The sequence below is a fragment of the Eptatretus burgeri genome, chromosome 2 (genome assembly GCF_056783735.1).
Source record: "Eptatretus burgeri isolate ZD-2024b chromosome 2, Ebu_testis_v1, whole genome shotgun sequence".
Lineage (NCBI taxonomy): Eukaryota > Metazoa > Chordata > Myxini > Myxiniformes > Myxinidae > Eptatretus > Eptatretus burgeri.
Genome location: NC_140962.1, coordinates 107,310,435 through 107,329,193, shown reverse-complemented (window position 1 = coordinate 107,329,193; position 18,759 = coordinate 107,310,435). Strand labels below are relative to the sequence as shown.

Here is an 18,759-nt window from a genome sequence, read left to right as displayed (position 1 = left end):
AAATAAGGATTAAAAAAAAAAGGAATATTAAAGAAGTGAGAAAAGCGTCAGGAAAAAAATAGTTAAAAATACAAATCTGTAGTTTATTAAATTCCATAGACATTTCTTTGTACAATGCCTTGAGAGTGATTGTACGTGATTGCATGCATTCATGGAAGTGGATTATCTGCTCTCTGGATTAAACTGCTCCATACCTGTGGCTCACCCCACAGGGCAAGCACCTTGCCCAAGTCGTGAAGGAGTCCAATCAAGTGGAACCAATCTAAGGTGAGGCACACACAGGTAAAATTCGCCATCGATCTGCTGCCAATGGTTACACTCACAGTCATATTGTGCAATGCGCTGCTTCCATTCCTGCCTTAGTTCCATTTTATCTCAATTCGGGGTCGCTGTTTGTCTGCATGATGTAATAAACACTGTGTGTACACAAATAGTCATCCATGATCACCACGGCATACTATTCCAAAGTGAACCCCATTTTACACACCTTGTTGCGGGTACACCTCTCGGATCGCATCTGCGGTTTGATACCCGTGGACAGAGTTTGGAATGTTGAGATCTGGATCGGATTCGTCTACCAGTTTGTCCATCAACCCGACAGCCTCCATGATCGTCATCTTCGCACGCGAGAAGTGCGAAAACTCCTCTTTCTGCAATCCGCAACACACGGTGTATACACGGGAAACCTGAACATCTTGGCAACATGAAAACCATTGACAGTCCAAAGAACACCCTGAATGTTTACTGATGTTCACCTTCTTCTTGACGTAGTCCACAGTCTGAAACGTGTGCATCTGACGATACGTCTTGCACACACGATGACTCAGTGGACCATCCTAAACGCCGGGGCAGGAGCAACAAATCAGGAGCGTCACAGAATACAATATTGTGGAAATTTAGAAATAATTTAGAAAACGTGTCCAAAAGAGAAGGGATAGTCAGAATGCTTTGATACAATTCAGGTATGGCAGTGAGGGGTAATTCTCACCTCAAAGTTTCTGTATTCAGTCTTCTGATGCATCTTCAAGGATGTGTCCTCGGGTCGGATTATGTGCGAAGGATCAAAGATTTTCTGCAACCAAAGCACGAAGAAACATCATTTGAAGATCCCAATCGCATCAACGACAAATCCTGGAGTTATTGCTGTAATTTGTACACGAACACACACACACGGACACTGGAATACGTAGCAATAAGTTAACTACCTCTACCATCATTCTGAAGATCTGCACTACACTCGTTGAGCTTGTTTGGTAATAGACGCACAAACATTCAATTATGACCCCATAACTCTTGGATCTTTTAATATAGTTGTAAGCACAGCCCCATGACTGAGGCGTGTCTGACACAGCCCACTGCCTCCCAAACCCATCCGAATGTACAGGATTGTAGCGTTGTACAAGTGTTGAGCCTTTTCAAAACAACTTCTCGTACTCTCGTACATACCACATCAACACTCGAGGCTGGCGTCCCTCGTTTCAAACAGCCACTTACTTCTGTTATTAATGAGAAGTTTAGTTTTATGGCAGAATGGGTCTTCAGCCAGAATCCTATCTGGACTTTTCTAATTCCAATCCGATCAGAATAGATGAGCTATGTCTGTCAACGTTTAATTATTAAATCATGCTCGTCACAAAAAATTAATTAATCAATGAAAGGTTTGACCCTTGTATTCTTTTTGCAAATGTTTTCATACGCTTGTACATTCAAACGTGTTAGTGTAAACTGGAGCAGCACATTGATCTGTCAATTCCATAAGCAAACATGATGTCAGTAAGAGCTAAAGTCCAGTTGTTCTTTGAAAACAACACGGCTGTCCGAAACGTATGCAAATTGGTAGCAACGCCGGTCCATAAATGTTCACAGATTCGTGTTTCTTGGGTAGAAATTGCTTAAACAATGTATGCGATCATCGATTCCAATGAATGTAATTTTTCGTCCCATCATCGACCAAATCACACAATCCAGTTCTCAATGTGGGAGGTTGCACTATTCTTTGACCAGGGCCACTTGCAGTTGATCAGGAGACTTGGTGGAGCAGAGAGACCTCAGGAGACCTGATGACCTCAAACACCTCACGAGGATGTGCTAAGCATGTTAAATCGGACTTAAAGCCCAGATAACATGCAAGTCAGTCTACATGTTGTTCAGTTCACATCATCACTCACATGTGCCTGGTGTGGACAGGCATTGTCTATCATAAAGATGAAGTTGAGGCTTTGCTGTTGGCCCAGAGTGACAACTCCAGGCGTAATGATCTCATCCCTGTGTCCGACACCAGCCATAGCTCCCTTCTGAATGATATCAGCTGTTCGGCCATCTTCAACACCAGCCCATGCCATCAGGTTCCCCCCACCAAAACAGATCACGCTCCCAAATGATACAATGAGCAAATCGCTTCTTACCTCGTGTACGCTCTTTAGTATGTCCATCGTTCAAATTACCAGAATCTAGAAGTGTCTGTGGAAGTAACATGGTACCATGAGTTCATCCTTTAGTTGTAATGTGTCACCTATTGCGTTCGCTAATGTCTATAGTGCTGTGTTGGAGTGGTGCAGAGCACTCACTGGTCATTTGGACCTCATACTATGAGTATGAAGCCTGTTCCAAACTGTCTGGGCCAAGATTTGATGGTTTATTGCTCTTTGCAGGTCATCTGCTGAGATTATGCTGTTGAAAAGCAATTTATCTTGGCAAGGGTGATCAGGTAACAATCTTCACAAGGGGTTTTAACTCTTTCTTGATCTGAATGAGGTCCTTCCGTGAACTATTTAGTCTGAAGGTACCTCGTTAGTTCTCTAGAAATAAGAAAGTGATTTTCTTTATAATGCAGCACATGGCTGCGAGTAAAATAATTGGCTGAGGGCACAGCTTGTGCCGCTGAAGTAGGTTAAGGCAGGAATTTGTAATTTGATCAGGGTGCCTGTGATGGCTTGCCTACTCTTCACGAAGGACACTGTGGGATCTTTAATGCCCACAAACTAATGCCGGCTGACATTATGGCCGAGAGGTATCCACTCTTGCCTCCAAACCTGTATAACCTGGGTTGAAATCCTGACCCAGCAATAAACTGTCATCCTGGTGTTTCACACGCAATTCATCAATGTTGTGGTCATCCCTTGGATGGATGCTAAACGGGAATCCTGGCTGTTGGTAAACGTTAAAGACTTCCTTCGCGAAAAGCAGCTAAGCTATCGCCGGCACCCTATGAACACATTTCCTGCCCTAACCTACTGAGGGCACTGACTGCATCAGTTGCACAGCTCACCCCCTGCAATGATGCAAATCATCAGCAACCCCAAAACAGATGGGGCACCCAGTTTAATGCCCATCCGAGGGCCTGCCCACACTTTGATTAATCACCTTTCCTGTGAAACACAAGGATGATAAGTTTATAGCTGGTTTGGGATTTAAACGCAGGTGAAATAGCTTATAGGTGAGTGTGTGTACCTCGTGGCTATGCTGCCAGCCCTAAGACAGTGAAGAACATAATACTGAGAAGCACAGGATGTCAAATTCATCTCTCCTAATTGAACACTTCTGATGATGTGAGCCTCTCATTTGGTATTAAACGATGCCGATCCATTCCAAAACTGCATTAGACCACATTGGTGGCCAATTTATAGAGGGTATACGCATGGATCATTTGGAAACGTGTATACATATTCTGTGAGAGCTATGATTTGCAAATCATTTCTAGGATCACTCAGTTCAGGTGGAGGCAATAATTGCAACATTGCATGTTTCAGGTCTATTTCCTTGATGGAGTTTCTTCTCGAGAGACGATTTCCAGGCACACGAGTTAGAAATTATAGAATTACTAGCAGGGGCTATCCGTTGTGCTGCCCGGCTGGGTGAGCTTTTCCTGACGGTGGTTTTGGAACGTGTTGGACATTGAAAAGTGATGGAGTTATTGGCCTCATGGTGGTTACCTTTTGCCTGCAGGCCGGCAGCAGCAATGCCTGACCCCACACCCAAACACAGGAAACCTTCTAATATCGCGATCGTTAAAACCACGATCGTCGAAACCAAGGGCCAATGGGAAGAGGGGGGTTCAGTTCCTGCACTTCAAGAAAATATCGAGGAAGATCGACAGTTGCCAGAAATAAACACATTACGATTGAAATGATAAGGGCACTTGGTAGAGCACGTACCTCCACCACGCAATGCCTGATCCACGAGAACATATCGGACCCATTACATTTTTGAAATACCATGCAATACAGTACAATATAGTTTTTGGCCCTATCTCTCAATGGTGAAGAATCTCTTCAAAAATTGAATAATTCTCGTATCGAGATCCGGATTCAGATCTTCACCAAAATGAAATCAATTTGTCCTTACCACACACTCAACCTGTCCACAAAGTTTCAGCCGAATCCGTCCACAACTTTTTGAGATATTGTGCTCTATATCGGTTTAGCCCTATTTCTCAATGGTGAAGAATCACTTAAAAAAATGAGATCCGGATCCGGATTTGGATCTTCACCAAAATTGAATCAACTCTTCCTTGTCACACACCCAACATGTCCCCTCAGCTTCATCTGAATCCGTCCACAACTTTTTGATATATCATTTTTAGCTCACCTGTTCGAAGAACAGAGAGCTATAGCGATACCCCCGGCGTGAGCGTCAGCGTCAGCGAGAGCGTGAAAATGTTAAAGTTTTTGGTGCAAGTTATTTCCTTTCTAATGTTTTTATCAACCACACTATTTTTTACTGATTACAGTATACAAAGACATATATTGCTTTAAAATTATTTGGATCAGACTTCACTGCAATGCTTTATAAAAATATGATTAGACTAGTCTTTTAAAAACGATAAATGTATAAACAGGCGAACATTGGGTGGCTTTGACACCACTCTAGTATATATCGTTTTTGGCCCGATCTCTCAATGGTGAAGAATCACTTGAAAATTTCGAGTAGTCGGATCCGGATTCGAATCTTCACCAAAATCTAACCAATTCGTCCTTGTCACATTCTAAACCTGTTCACAAAATTCCATCCGGATCTGTCCACAATAACAAACAAATGAAAAACCACTCAGAGTGACAACTTGGCGAAACTGAATGGCACTCCGAAGAGAACCTACCTCCGCAAGGCTGAATAGTTTACATTTGTATGCCATAGGTCGGGATCTGATTCCAGACCTTAACCAAAATCGAATTGGCTTGTTCTTGTCACCTAACCAACTCTTCAACCTCGTATTGTCACAAATCGTCCACAATGAACAGATAACATGCTATACATAATTTTTGGCCCCATCTCTCAATGAATGACCTGAAAAATTATCGAATCCGGATCCGCATTTAGATCTTCACCAAAATCGAATCAATCAGTCCTTGTAACATGCCCAACCTGTCCACCAAGTTTCATCCGAATCCATCCTCAACTTTTTGAGATATGCAATATCGTTTTTAGCCCCATCTCTAAATGGTGAAGAATCAGTTAAAAAATTAAATAATTATCGTATCCAGATCTGGATTCGGATCTTCACCAAAATCGTATCAATTAGTCCTTTACAAGCTGTCCATCAAGTTTCAGCCGAATCAGTCCATACCTTTTTGAGATATTGTGCTAAATATAGTTTTTGGCCCCATCTCTCAATGATGAAGAAGCACTTAAAACATTTTTTGCTGGCCTGTCACCTACACACACACACACACACACACACACACACACACACACACACACACACACACACACACACACACACACACACACACACACACACACACACACACACACACACACACACACACACTTCAAAACGATTGCTTGAAAACTGTGGCCCCCCCAAAAAAGACAGACAAACACGACATACAAACATACTTGACAAAAAAAATTTCGCCAAGTAACAAACAAACAGATGAATGGTGACGTGCATGTTGATGTTCATGATGTTTATTATTCAGATCATGACGCTGTACCTCAAAAACATATTGTGGAACACCAACATACTTGGCCAAATGTCAAAGCCACGGTCCTGCAACTGCAAAGCAGGTTGTGCAAGCATGAACTGTTCATCTTCTCGGAGAGGTGTTTCCTGCAACATTGGTTGCTGATGCACTGGCACACCCGGGAAATGTACCCTGTGTCAAGACATGAACACGGACTCAGTTGTCGAATGATAAATCGAATTATGGCCATATTGGATTTACGTTTCTGGACTTTGAGCAAAAATTTGCAAGGGTGAAACCTGCCCAATTGTTACTTGGGTCAAACAGAACATACCCACAGGTTCAAACAAAAAATAGAATGTCATGTGGGGTGCACCTATGGTGGCGCACTGAATATAAATAGCATGCACATATTGCTGTTAATTTATGTTGCAATTGATATAGTTTTGTTTGCAAGTCCACTGTTATTAATTTAGGTTTTATGTTGCATATATATGTATATATATATATATATATATATATATATATATATATGTATATATTTATATATATATATATATATATATATATATATATATATATATATATATATATATATATATATATATATATATATATATATATATATATATATATATATATATATATATATATATGTATGTAAGTAGGGTAAGAATACTGATTCTGGCTCACTTTTCCCCATGTAAATGAATGGGGGATTTTCAGCGATTCCCTTTTTTTCCCCCTAAAAATAAACCCCCTTTTTATCCCAAGGTATATTTATTTGTCTCCCCTTTTAACCTGGAGGTTGAACCTCATTGAATTGAACACCTGGGGGTTGAACAGCTCACTCATTGAACCTATAAAGATTTGTTCATTCTCAAATTCCTTCAATAGTTTAATTTTCTTTGCACAATAATCCCCATCTAAAATATTGACAAACAAAACATTTGAATCTTTATATTTTTGAAGATACCCCTTTTGTGCCATTACGAAATGATAAACTTCTCTTAATGCTCGTTTGACCACCTCCTGAGCCACAGGTTATTTTTTTGTTAAGCCCCGCCCACTTTTGCTAAGCTCCACCCACTTTTTGTGAGGTATTTTTTCTAAGCCACGCCCACTTTTCCTAAGCCCCGCCCACTTTTGCTAAGCTCCGCCCACTTTTATGAGGTTTTTTCTAAGCCACGCCCACTTGTCCTAAGCCCCGCCCACTTTTGCTAAGCTCCACCCACTTTTCGTGAGGTATTTTTTCTAAGCCACGCCCACTTTTTCTAAGCCCCGCCCACTTTTGCTAAGCTCCGCCCACTTTTCATGAGGTATTTTTTCTAAGCCACGCCCACTTTTTCTAAGCCCCGCCCACTTTTGCTAAGCTCCACCCACTTTTCGTGAGGTATTTTTTCTAAGCCACGCCCACTTTTTCTAAGCCCCGCCCACTTTTGCTAAGCTCCGCCCACTTTTCATGAGGTATTTTTTCTAAGCCACGCCCACTTTTCCTAAGCCCCGCCCACTTTTGCTAAGCTCCACCCACTTTTCATAAGGTATTTTTCTAGGCCACGCCCACTTTTCCTAAGCCCCGCCTACTTTTGTTAAGCCTCGCCCACTCTTACATCATTTCCAGTTCATCTCTGACTCACAAAGAAATCACTAGAAAATTACAGGATGTTATGGTTTTGAAAAATTTCCCAATGAAGGCTTGCCTAGGCTTGCCCAGGGAATTTCCAAAGGAAACCACACCCACCAGTCTTTCTCTAGAAAAGCTTCAAGCCTAGGCTCCATTTTAAACATTTGTTTTTGCTGGCAATGGTGTGCTGTGTGCTTGCCTGGAGCTCTCTGTCTTGTATGGAACTAAACCTTCAAGTTGATGAACTGGATTCAAACCTCTTATCTGTTGAGGTAAGATTTTTATTTTCCTATTTTCAAACTTTGATTGAAGCATACTCATTTAATAATTAAATAACTTAATTAATACATTATTATTTTCTCTCACAGGAAATTGTGTCTGAAATACGAAATGAAAATACTGCTTTTGCTACAACTTGGGGCGAAATTGTTGGCTTGGTTGAAGACCTTATGAGCGACCAAGACCCACAGAACGAGTTCGTCCTTGATGACCCAACCAAAGAGTTATACCTTGGAGACCAGCAAAATCCTGAAAAAGAGTTTTACAGCAATAGTACTCATTGTGAGTTATCAAGACAATACCCACTGAACAAGTTATACGTTGATGAGCCAGAATACAAGTTTTACCTTGGAGACTCACAAATTTTGAAAAATCAGTAAATGAGTTCTGCCTTGATGGTTTAAATAACTACCTTGGAGACTCAGGAAAAGGGTTCTGCCAAGATGGTTCTAAATATGGGAACTACCTTGGAGACTCACAAATTTTGAAAAATCAGTAAATGAGTTCTGCCTTGATGGTTTAAATAACTACCTTGGAGACTTGGAAAGTTGGGGTTATTTTGAAGACTTGAAATGCTACCACTCTTTGGGATTTAAACCTATCAAGAAAGTTCTTACTCCCTCTTTCTATGTCATCAAACCTGAAAGCCTTAAAAGACAGAATTGGAACAAGAGAAAAAAAAAAAAAGTAAAAAAAATATATAAATATATATATATATATATATATATATATATATGTATATATATGTATATATATATATATATATATATATATATATATATATATATATATATATATATATATATATATATATATATATATATATATATATATATATATAGGTGGAAATCTCATTTTGAAAAAGACTGTGTTGGGTGAGGATTGAGTTGGGGTTGAGATTTTGAATGTGAGGGTTGGGGTTGAGATTTTGAATGTGAGGGTTGGGACACACACACACATACACATCAACAAACAAAAGTTAAGCCTTGACTATTCAGTTGAGGATTCTGTGTTTGGGGTTCACAGATCTAAGAACGTCCACCCCTTGACACACATTATATACTGTTATACACCTCGGACTTGGCCCTCGAGTGTCCACAACGGTGTATAGTAGGAGGGAGTGAAGCGCCAACCTATTGCTCCCATTGCACACACACACACACACACACACACACACACACACACACACACACACACACACACACACACACACACACACACACAAACAAAAGTTAAGCCTTGACTATTCAGTTGAGGATTCTGTGTTTGGGGTTCACAGATCTAAGAACGTCCACCCCTTGACACACATTATATACTTGTACACCTCGGACTTGGCCCTCGAGTGTCCACAAAGGTGTATTATCTGCTTAGTTTTGTCTTTTGTAATTCCTGTGAATAAAATGAACCTAAAATCTCTTCCCCTTCCAAATCATATATTTTATAAGTCCAAGGAACTGTATCTATTACATCAACAATTTTAAAAAGTTCTTTCGTCCATCGTTCAGTAAAACCCTTTTCAAAATGAGATTTCCACCTATATATTCTTACGATATCACCAACTTTGAACTTAGGTTTTCTGACATTAATCTCTTTTTCATATTTTAATTTTGTAAATGTTTCTGATGGTTTCATATTTGTTGACGTGTGAATCGTGTCATTATACTTATCCACAATATCCTGAATAAAAGATGACCATTGTTGTGAACCGAGTTGTGTGAATTTTTTATATAGTCTCTCTTTTAAGGTACGATTAAAACGTTCAACAACAACTGCCTTCCCTTCATTAATATAATATATTAATGTGTATTAATTAATATAATATAATATATAAGTATAATGTAATACTGTTATTTTTTTGAAAATTCATAAATGTCTTGTTATAAAACTCTCTACCCTCATCAGTCCACAATTTTTTAGGTTTTCTCTTACTTTTATTAAATATCTGTTGAAAAGCTAACATAAGAGTATTACCTGTTTTGTTTTTTAAAGGGATAACCCACGCATATCTACTCCTCAAATCAATAACGGTTAAAGCATACTTGTACCCCTTATCATTATTGAGTTCAATCAAATCAGCAGACCAGATATAATCAACTTCCTTGGAATAAACTTTCCTTCTCTGAAACTTTGTGAATATTGGTTTATGTAATTCATCAGCTAATTGCTCTTCAGTCTTAATGGCATCATTAGAGCCTATAAGTTTTTTGAATTTCCAAGTCCAAGTTTCAATTTAGCACTAATCATCTTCTTCATGATGAACCTATCAACTTTTTCTCTCAAGGTTGGATTTTGTATCAGAGACAAATTATACAACATTTCTCTATCGGCTTCATGCTTTTCTTCCAACGTTGTGGTATTCCCATAATCAATATCGTGTCTCATGCACACTTCATCAACTCTATTGATTGGTTTACTCCAGGATTTAGGATTGTCTGCCTCATCTAATCTTTTATCCAAGTTTGTGCCTGGACCACAGAAAGAATACCCTGGAAGATGTAATTCCCCTGGTATTCCAGTAGTTGTAAATTTACTTCCTGATAAAAACTTTTGTATATCTCCTCCGAGTTTGTGTTTGGAGATAAATTGATTTTTTTTGAACCACACACCAAACATATACCTTTTTGTATAACCCTGTTATTTTTACTTTTAATATATGAAATATTTGTAGTATTAGTTTTCTTTTTACATTTGAGACAATAACTCATTTATTTATGAGAAAAATTCCTGCAGAGTGCAAAAACCTTTTTAGTTTCCAACATGCACATTTGAATCTTAATTTTTAAAACATAAAGAATCCTTAGAAATGCCTTCACTCTCTCCTCCATTTATTTAAGAAAAAAAAATGAAAAACTTGAATTAAAATGAATAGCTTGACGATGCCAATAGTTTTGTCGAAAGTATTGCAAATAGACTTGTTAATTCTTTGTATTCCTCCTCGGTGGGTTGAGTTATTTTCTGTAATACCTCTATTCTTTTTTGAATCTCACTGGTTTCCATACTATAATATTTATTTATTCTCTCTCTTTCCTCCCTCTCTCTCTTCTCCTTTTCCTCCTTCTCCTTTTCCTCCTCTTCCCTCTCTTCTTCAACTCCTTCCTCATCCCTTACTATCCTTGAATCGTTTACACCCCATAGAATATTATACATATATTCATCAGGATTTCTTGTTATTCCTGTATCTAAAATAATTTTTTTTACAACAGGAAACCAATAAAATTTCTTTTGAATTTCTAAAAGAGCCTTACCTTTTCTTAACCTTATAATTTTTTCATTATTTAACATTCTAATTAAATCTAAAGTTGTCGGTTTATCAACATCAGCATAATGCCAATCTTTTATTGAAAATACCTCATTCTTATGTTGTAGAACATATTTATTAAAATAACGAATACCCTTTTCTTGAAGGTATGCTTGGACACAGAAATGATAATTTTCTTGAAGCCTTCTTGCTGTCATTTATGTATTAGAAATATATGTTAGAATAATATTATGGCACGAAACACCTCCCCATCTTCCCATAGTTAAATCATTTTGTATTTCCTTACTTATTATATATAATCCTGTTTTTTCTGTTTTCATGAGATAAACAAGGGCAAAACCATTATTATATTTACCCTTATTAAATTCTTTTTATTTGTTGTTTACTAATCGTGGCTCCACAAAACTCATTCTCGATACCAAGTGGATAATATTCTTCCTTACGAGACTGATTTAATTGTTCCAGGTCTTCGAGGTTAATTTTAAATGACCAATTATACCCTAAATCATTCATATCATACCCCCATTGTTCTATTCTCATACAAACGATACGCCCTTCTTTATAAAAATTTATTTTAATTCGAACTGTGAATTCTGTATGACCTGGAGATAATATCAACACTTCTGTATCTTTGGAATACACAGCCGTTTTATTTAAGTATATATATTGTGATAAATCGCTTAATCTCACCAAGTCATTCGCGTCAGTCGGGCTTGGATAATTTTTTAATTTATAAGCATTTTTCATGTTAATATTTTTGTTTATATTATATTTATGTCGTTCAGCCTGTGCCTTTGTATAATAATTTGATAAATCAATATCCAGTTCTTGAGATACACCAAAGATAGAACCATCTTTACCAACATAAGTCATTTATATTAGATTAAAAATAATATCATAAAATTTTTTATTTTTGATGAGTTGAAATAACACATATGGACATAATTGACCACAATACTTGGAATTTAATTCTTGGACTTGAAATGTTTGATAAACACCATTCTGTAAGAATTTTATGACTTCAACAGGTGGTGGAAGACCAAAACTATCAAAATAATATTTGTCTTGACTATTAAAAATACAAACCCAATGAGTACCGTTCCCATCATTATCTTCTAAGTTCATAATAATATTCTTTGTATGTTTCGGCACATTTGTTAATTCATCTCTCATACAAATAACCACATTATGAATTTTTAATTTCTTACAATATTTGGCAAGTTGTAAATTTGATGTTGTATTCTTTCCAAATTCTTTCAACCACTCATCAATGCTCATTTATTTATTAGAAAGATATAATCCATTACCTCTTTTCGTTAATTTTACACCTGCTTGTGTTATAGAAGAAAGCATATCTCCAACTAACAATCTCGCTTTATCAGGCAGACCTTCAAGTTTTTCAGCAAAATCTACAATTACACCACTTCCACTAATTTGTTTCTCCAACTCTTTGTTATGTCTTTCCAATTCTTTTTGAGCCTGGAGTTGAGCCTTCCTTTCGTTGGCAGTTTTCACCGCTGTTGAAATACCACCCGTCAATGCTCCAACCGCACTTAAACCAGCAAATAAAGGAATTAGAAATGGGAGAAATCCTCCACTCGTCTCTCTTATTGAATATTTTTTCAACATTGGTTTTGTCATTTTAATTTTAAGTGAGCCAGTGTCATTCAAGATTTTAACCTGTTCTCTTGTGAGCAAAACATCAATTCTTACTGCTCCTTTTCTCTGAATTGTATTAACGTTAATCGTACAAGGCTTTTGATTTTGAACACAAGATGATAGTTTATGAAGATTGATTTGATTAACATATACCCCAGTTGGTACTTTGCCACTCATTTATTTAACAAAAAATTATGTGAGACTAATCATCACACCATTATCTGTATTAATCTGCAATTCTGTTTCTTCCAAAAGCAAACAATATGTATCAACTTCTTCACTCTCTCCTCTTTCAATGTATAGGGAAGTATCCACTCGATTAGACTTTATAGTTTCCTTTTGAGCGCTCAGGTCAAACGCATAGATTGTATACAAACTTTTAAATGCTGTCATATCTAAAATAGGTTCTTTATTTCCATTACTTTCACACACCTTTTGGTAAGACTTGTATGCTTCAGCAAAATCATTTTTTCCCAATTAATTTCCAATCTATCTCGTGGATAAAATGTTCCATCTAGAGAAACGCGAAGTTGTTTCACCTTAGCATTATCACTCAATGCATCATTCTTATCAGTCGCAGTATCACCATCTGGCTTTTTAAAAATGATCCACAGATATCGTGGCTTTCCTTCCAGAACACCCAAATTCCACGTGTAAGTAGTTTGATTGAGTTTAACGTGTTGACATCTTCTTTTGAGGTATGATACACTGAGTGGTTTCTTTGAGTTAAGTCTTCGATTCAACATCTCTTCTGTTTTAAGATTAGGAGTATATTCACTGATATACCAACTCATCTCCTCAATTACAAATTTATTCTGTTCACCAAAAGCACTACCAACACCAAAAAGCAATCTATTTTCATTATCATTCCTTTGTAGTTGAAATCTAATTTTAAGACCATACAGAACTTTATCATAATCACAAAATCCAAATATACCTTTAAGAGGAACTTTAGTGATAATCTTCACCTTTTATTTCTCCAGGTCTTATTGCTCTAGTTGTTGTTGATACAATGCGTATCACGGGGTGTTTTTTAAGTAAATTTACAATATTCTCATTTGTACTACACAAGAACCTTGATTTATGAAAGTTTTTTCCAGAAGCAGATTTACCCACAATATTTATAATAATAGTTGTCATTTATATATGTAATTGTTTATAAAACAAAAATATATCCCTTAATATCTCATCTTGTTTCACAACAATATATTTATATTTTTCAGTCGTGTGCTTCATGTAATCCTCAAATTTCTTTTTACTACATAATGTAGAACAATTATCTCTCCAAAAATTATTGATATCTATTGAATTTAACTTGAATAAAATAAAAGTATTAGCATTGTTTCTGATGGAACGACGAGGAAGTTGAAAGTACGATTGACTAAGATAAATACAATTACAAGAAGAATGTCTCCCTCTTGTGTAGTAGCTGTCCATTACCGTTTGGTTTCTCTCATTAACACAATCATCAAAGATAACGAGGTTCTTTTTGATTTATCCAAATCTTTGGGAGACGGTATATCATCCGTATTATCACTAAGAATACAAGTTATAGGATTTGATTTCTTTTTACATCTCTGTGTATCACAAAATAGTTGAATTATATCTTCAATGTTATAATCATTTAGGTTTTTTTGACGTTTAAATAAACCGATTATATCTTCTTTTTGAAGACCAGCATTAAAACCTTGTGAGAGTAGTTGATACTCTGGTTGAAAACTCGACTTTGTGAAAATTATTAAATTATCATAATCTAAAAAGTTGGGAGTGAGGAGCATTTTTTAAAGTAAGCAGGTTTTTCCACATCCACTTGAACCAACTATGAGACATCTTAATGAATTTGGGAGATTTTTATGGTTGTTAAATTATCTTATTTTCCCAAATAGGTAAAAAATCATTCATTTATATATTTGAAAAACAGGTTATTTAATTTATTATTGGCTTTTTTAGAAACTCTATATTTTATCCTAAGTTCAGGTTTAATTTCAAGATAATCCATTATTTTATTTATACAATATCTTGTGTTGATATTTCCCTGAAAATTACATCCATGAATAATATACAACAACAATCCTTTGAACATTTCTCTTATACGTTCAGTTTCTTCCCTTGTAAGGAAAGGTGTGTTATCATCCTCATACTTTACATTCATTTCTCTAATCAATCTTGTAAAGTAATTCATTTTTGGTGTAAATCTAAAAGAATTATTTTCCTTTTTATATTTTTTATTATCATTAATTAGAAGATAATCACAGAATATACATTGTTTATAGGCTTTTGACTCTGTGTTTAATCCCCGTCTTTCACACGCAGGACAATTCTCAAATTTGTCATATGGAGAATCAGGAAAGTCTAGCATATTTATAAAGTAAAACTTTACTTAAACTGAAATTCATCTATACTTTCAGTTGTATATTACCATCGATATCGATATACTTTTTTCATTATCAGATTCAACGACAACATTTTTTATATTAAAGGTAATTTTAAAATTATCGTTAACTACTATTGAACGAAATGTCATTTCACCTGATATATTAACATCCTTTATTTCATCAGGATTTACATCTTTAGGGTTGTTGAAAAAAATACAAATTTCTCCTTGCATATTACAGATGGTCTTATCTTTTCTTTCTAAAGCTTCATCCATAAGGTTTTTGTTCTTTGATACTTTTTCTTGTTTCATTGCTTTTTCTAGTTTTGAATATATTACTAGAAGGAGAGGAGAAACTTTTGTTAGAGATACTTTAATTGATGTTCTACCAGGTATACTAAAAGCCCTTCCACTGAAGGAAATTGAAGAACTCATATTATTTACCATAATAGTTTTTATCCAATAGTTGTCATATTTATCTTTGTTCAATTTTACATCCTTGACATATTTCTCAGTATCTTTAACAGATGAAGAGATTGATTGAAACTTGTCTTTTGTGTCTTGAAACATTGTATTTATTAAGTGAAAAAGTTGGAGGATAAAATGTTTTTAAGCACAGATTCACCTATAAATTAAACAAAATTTTCATCAAGAAAATTTTAGTTGAAGCAAAGTTTTATTATATAAATATGGTGAATACAACGTACTGCGATGTTTGTAATCACGAATATAAACATTATAGAAAACACCTCCGAACCAACAAACACACATTTAATCTATTTCATCAAATATCTCCTCTTGAGTTGGAAAGAAAACATTGTGATATCTGTTCAAAGGATGTTTTGAAGAGTAGTTATAATAAACATCTTCAATCACAAAAACACAAGAAAAATGAGTTTAAAGTAAAGGGAGACTATTATATTGAAAACACTGATGGGGCATTTAAAGGGCATATAAAAATAAGGATTTTTCAATTTGGAGAACCCGGTCCATCATCAATAGCTGAATCAATTGAAATAGTGAAACCCGATGTTGAAAAATTTATGAAAAAGACATTAAAAGAAATGAAAACTTTAAAGTTTTATATGGGAGTGAAAATGAATATGAAAAGACAAGATGAAGAACATACTCCTTATATGAGAACAGGTCTTCATTTTATAACATCATTTCAAGATTTTTTGAATAGTGGGGTTTATGAAGAACTATCAAGACAAGAGGAGGATGTTGATAATACAGTGGTAGGAAGTGGATTCAATATTAAAAAATCATCTTTTTAGATATACACATTCTAAAAATCAAACCCTCTTAAAGCTTCTTCTTATATTGAATTACCAAAAGAAATAAAACTAAAGAAGGCAGTTGTTAATATTAAGAACAATGATAATAAATGTTTTCTCTGGTCTGTTCTTGCTCACTTTCATCCACCAAAATGTAATTCAGAAAGAGTAAAACAATATATGAAATATGAGAATACCTTGGACATTAAAGATTTTAAATTCCCAATGCCACTAACAGATATTCCTAAATTTGAGAAAAAGAATAATCTTTCTATTAATGTATATGGATTAACGGATACAAACAAAGTTCGAATATTAAAAATTTCAAACAACTATAAAAATGAAGAAACACACATTGACCTTTTATATTTTAGTGTTGGAAAGAATTCACATTACACATACATCAATAATTTATCAAGATTAATCTCTTCTCAGGTATTCAGAACAGCAAACAAAATATATCCTTGTAAGCGATGTCTTAATTCATTTCATACAAAAGAACGATAAGAACAACATTCAAAATATTGTAGTAATCATAAATCAGCTGTAATTACAATGCCTAAACCTGGTGAAAAGATTTCTTTTGAAGATTATAATAAATCTATCATGCACCCATTTGTGATATACGCTGATTTTGAATGTATCCTTAAAAAGATAAATACTGCTTCTCCTAATCCAAAAGAACCATATACAAATAAATATCAAAAACATATTCCTTGTGGTTTCTGTTATTATATCAAATCATCTGTTGGAGAAAAGTATAACAAACTTGAACATTATCGTGGAAAAAATGCTTCACAAGAGTTTGTAAAACGATTAGAAAAGGATTGTATAAGACTCACTAAATTAATGAAAGAAACAAATGAACCGATGAAATTAACCAAAGAAGAAAAATTAGAATTTAGAATGAACAATATCTGTCATATTTGTGAGGGGGAAATTAAGGAGTCTAAAGTTAGAGACCATTGTCATCTTACTGGTAAATATAGAGGTCCCGCTCATTCCTGTTGAAATCTTAATTATAAATTACCTTCTTTTATTCCAGTCTTTCTTCACAACAGCGCCAACTATGATACACATCTATTTATAAATGAACTTTCAAAAACACCAGGGAATATTTCTGCCATAACAAACACAAGTCAAAAGTATATTTCATTTTCAAAAATGATATTCACAAAACCTTTAACTCATATTAGGTTTCTAGATTCTTACAAGTTTATGGGAACACCACTAGCCTACCTCGCATCAAATCTAAGCTCCACAGACTCTTTTCCAAATCTTAATTCATTCTTTCCAAAAGAGGAAATTCTCACTAAAGAGGAAATTCAGATTAAAGAGAGAATTCAAAGTAAAGAGGAAACTCTAATTAATGAAGAAATTCTAACTGAAGATGAAATTCTAATTATAAAGAAAATTCGAACAATGAATGAAATTCTAACTAAAGAGGAAATTCAGATTAAAGATGAAATTCTGATTAAAGAAGGAATTCTTACGAGAGAGGAAATTCAAACAAGGAATGAAATTCAAAGTAAAGAGAAAATTCTTACAAGTAAGGGAATTTATCCTTATGATTATATGGATTCATTTATGAGATTTAAAGAAACACAACTTCCTTCAAAAGAAAGTTTCTATAATAACCTTTATGAAGAAGAGATAAGTGATAAGGAATATAAACACGCACAAGAAATATGGAAAATATTTAAGATAAAGAACCTTGGAGAATATCATGATTTATATCTAACAACAGATGTTTTATTGTTAGCTGATGTGTTTGAGGCTTTTAGAACACTCTGTCATAATAAAAATTGTTATGGATTAGACCCTGCCCACTATTTCACAGCTCCTGGTTTAGCTTGGAGTGCAATGTTGAAAATGACAAAACAAGATATAGATTTAATCAGTGATGTTGATATGCTTTTGATGATTGAGAAGTCCAAGAGAGGTGGAATATCACAAGTATGTTCAAAAAGATATGCGAAAGCAAATAATAAATATCTCCCAAATTATGATAGTGAAAAAGATAGTAATTATTTGACGTATTTTGATGCTAATAATTTGTATGGATGGGCAATGTCTCAATCTCTACCTTATGGTAAATTAGAGTGGGTGGAAGAAAAGGATTATGAAAAGGCTTTGATGAATATTGTTATTTCTTCTCAAGAGGAATTGAATGACGAAGAAGAAGGTTATTATTTTGAAGTTGATTTGAGGTACCCGAGTGTTCTTCATAATAAGCATAAAGACCTTCCTTTTGCATGTGAGAAAGAAACCCCAAAGAAAGAATGGTTCAGTGATTATCATAAAAGTTTTAATATTAAAGGCAAATCAACAGAAAAGTTATTAACAACATTCTATAATAAAGAGGGATATGTTTTACATCAGAG

The 18,759-nt window shown here is 35.1% G+C and overlaps 1 protein-coding gene across 9 annotated transcripts in view; it reads right to left on the bottom strand.

The window, feature by feature from the left end:
• MIOX (myo-inositol oxygenase) overlaps nucleotides 1-18,759 on the bottom strand; it is a 91,157-nt gene that overhangs the window by 43,084 nt on the left and 29,314 nt on the right. For 6 of the 9 annotated variants that reach the window (XR_015055349.1, XM_085870642.1, XM_085870640.1 and 3 more), the window contains exons 2-6: nucleotides 5,965-6,095; nucleotides 989-1,072; nucleotides 756-836; nucleotides 488-650; nucleotides 195-262 (exon numbers count right to left, since the gene is read on the bottom strand). Coding sequence is in view for 8 of the 9 variants with exons in the window: in XM_085870640.1 (XP_085726766.1) it covers nucleotides 195-262; nucleotides 488-650; nucleotides 756-836; nucleotides 989-1,072; nucleotides 5,965-6,095 (527 nt within the window). In the remaining variant the exon portion in view is untranslated. Of the gene's footprint in view, nucleotides 1-194; nucleotides 263-487; nucleotides 651-755; nucleotides 837-988; nucleotides 1,073-1,205; nucleotides 1,371-5,964; nucleotides 6,096-18,759 lie in introns of those variants that run through there. The other 3 variants (XM_085870645.1, XM_085870646.1, XM_085870641.1) reach the window with 3 other exon arrangements.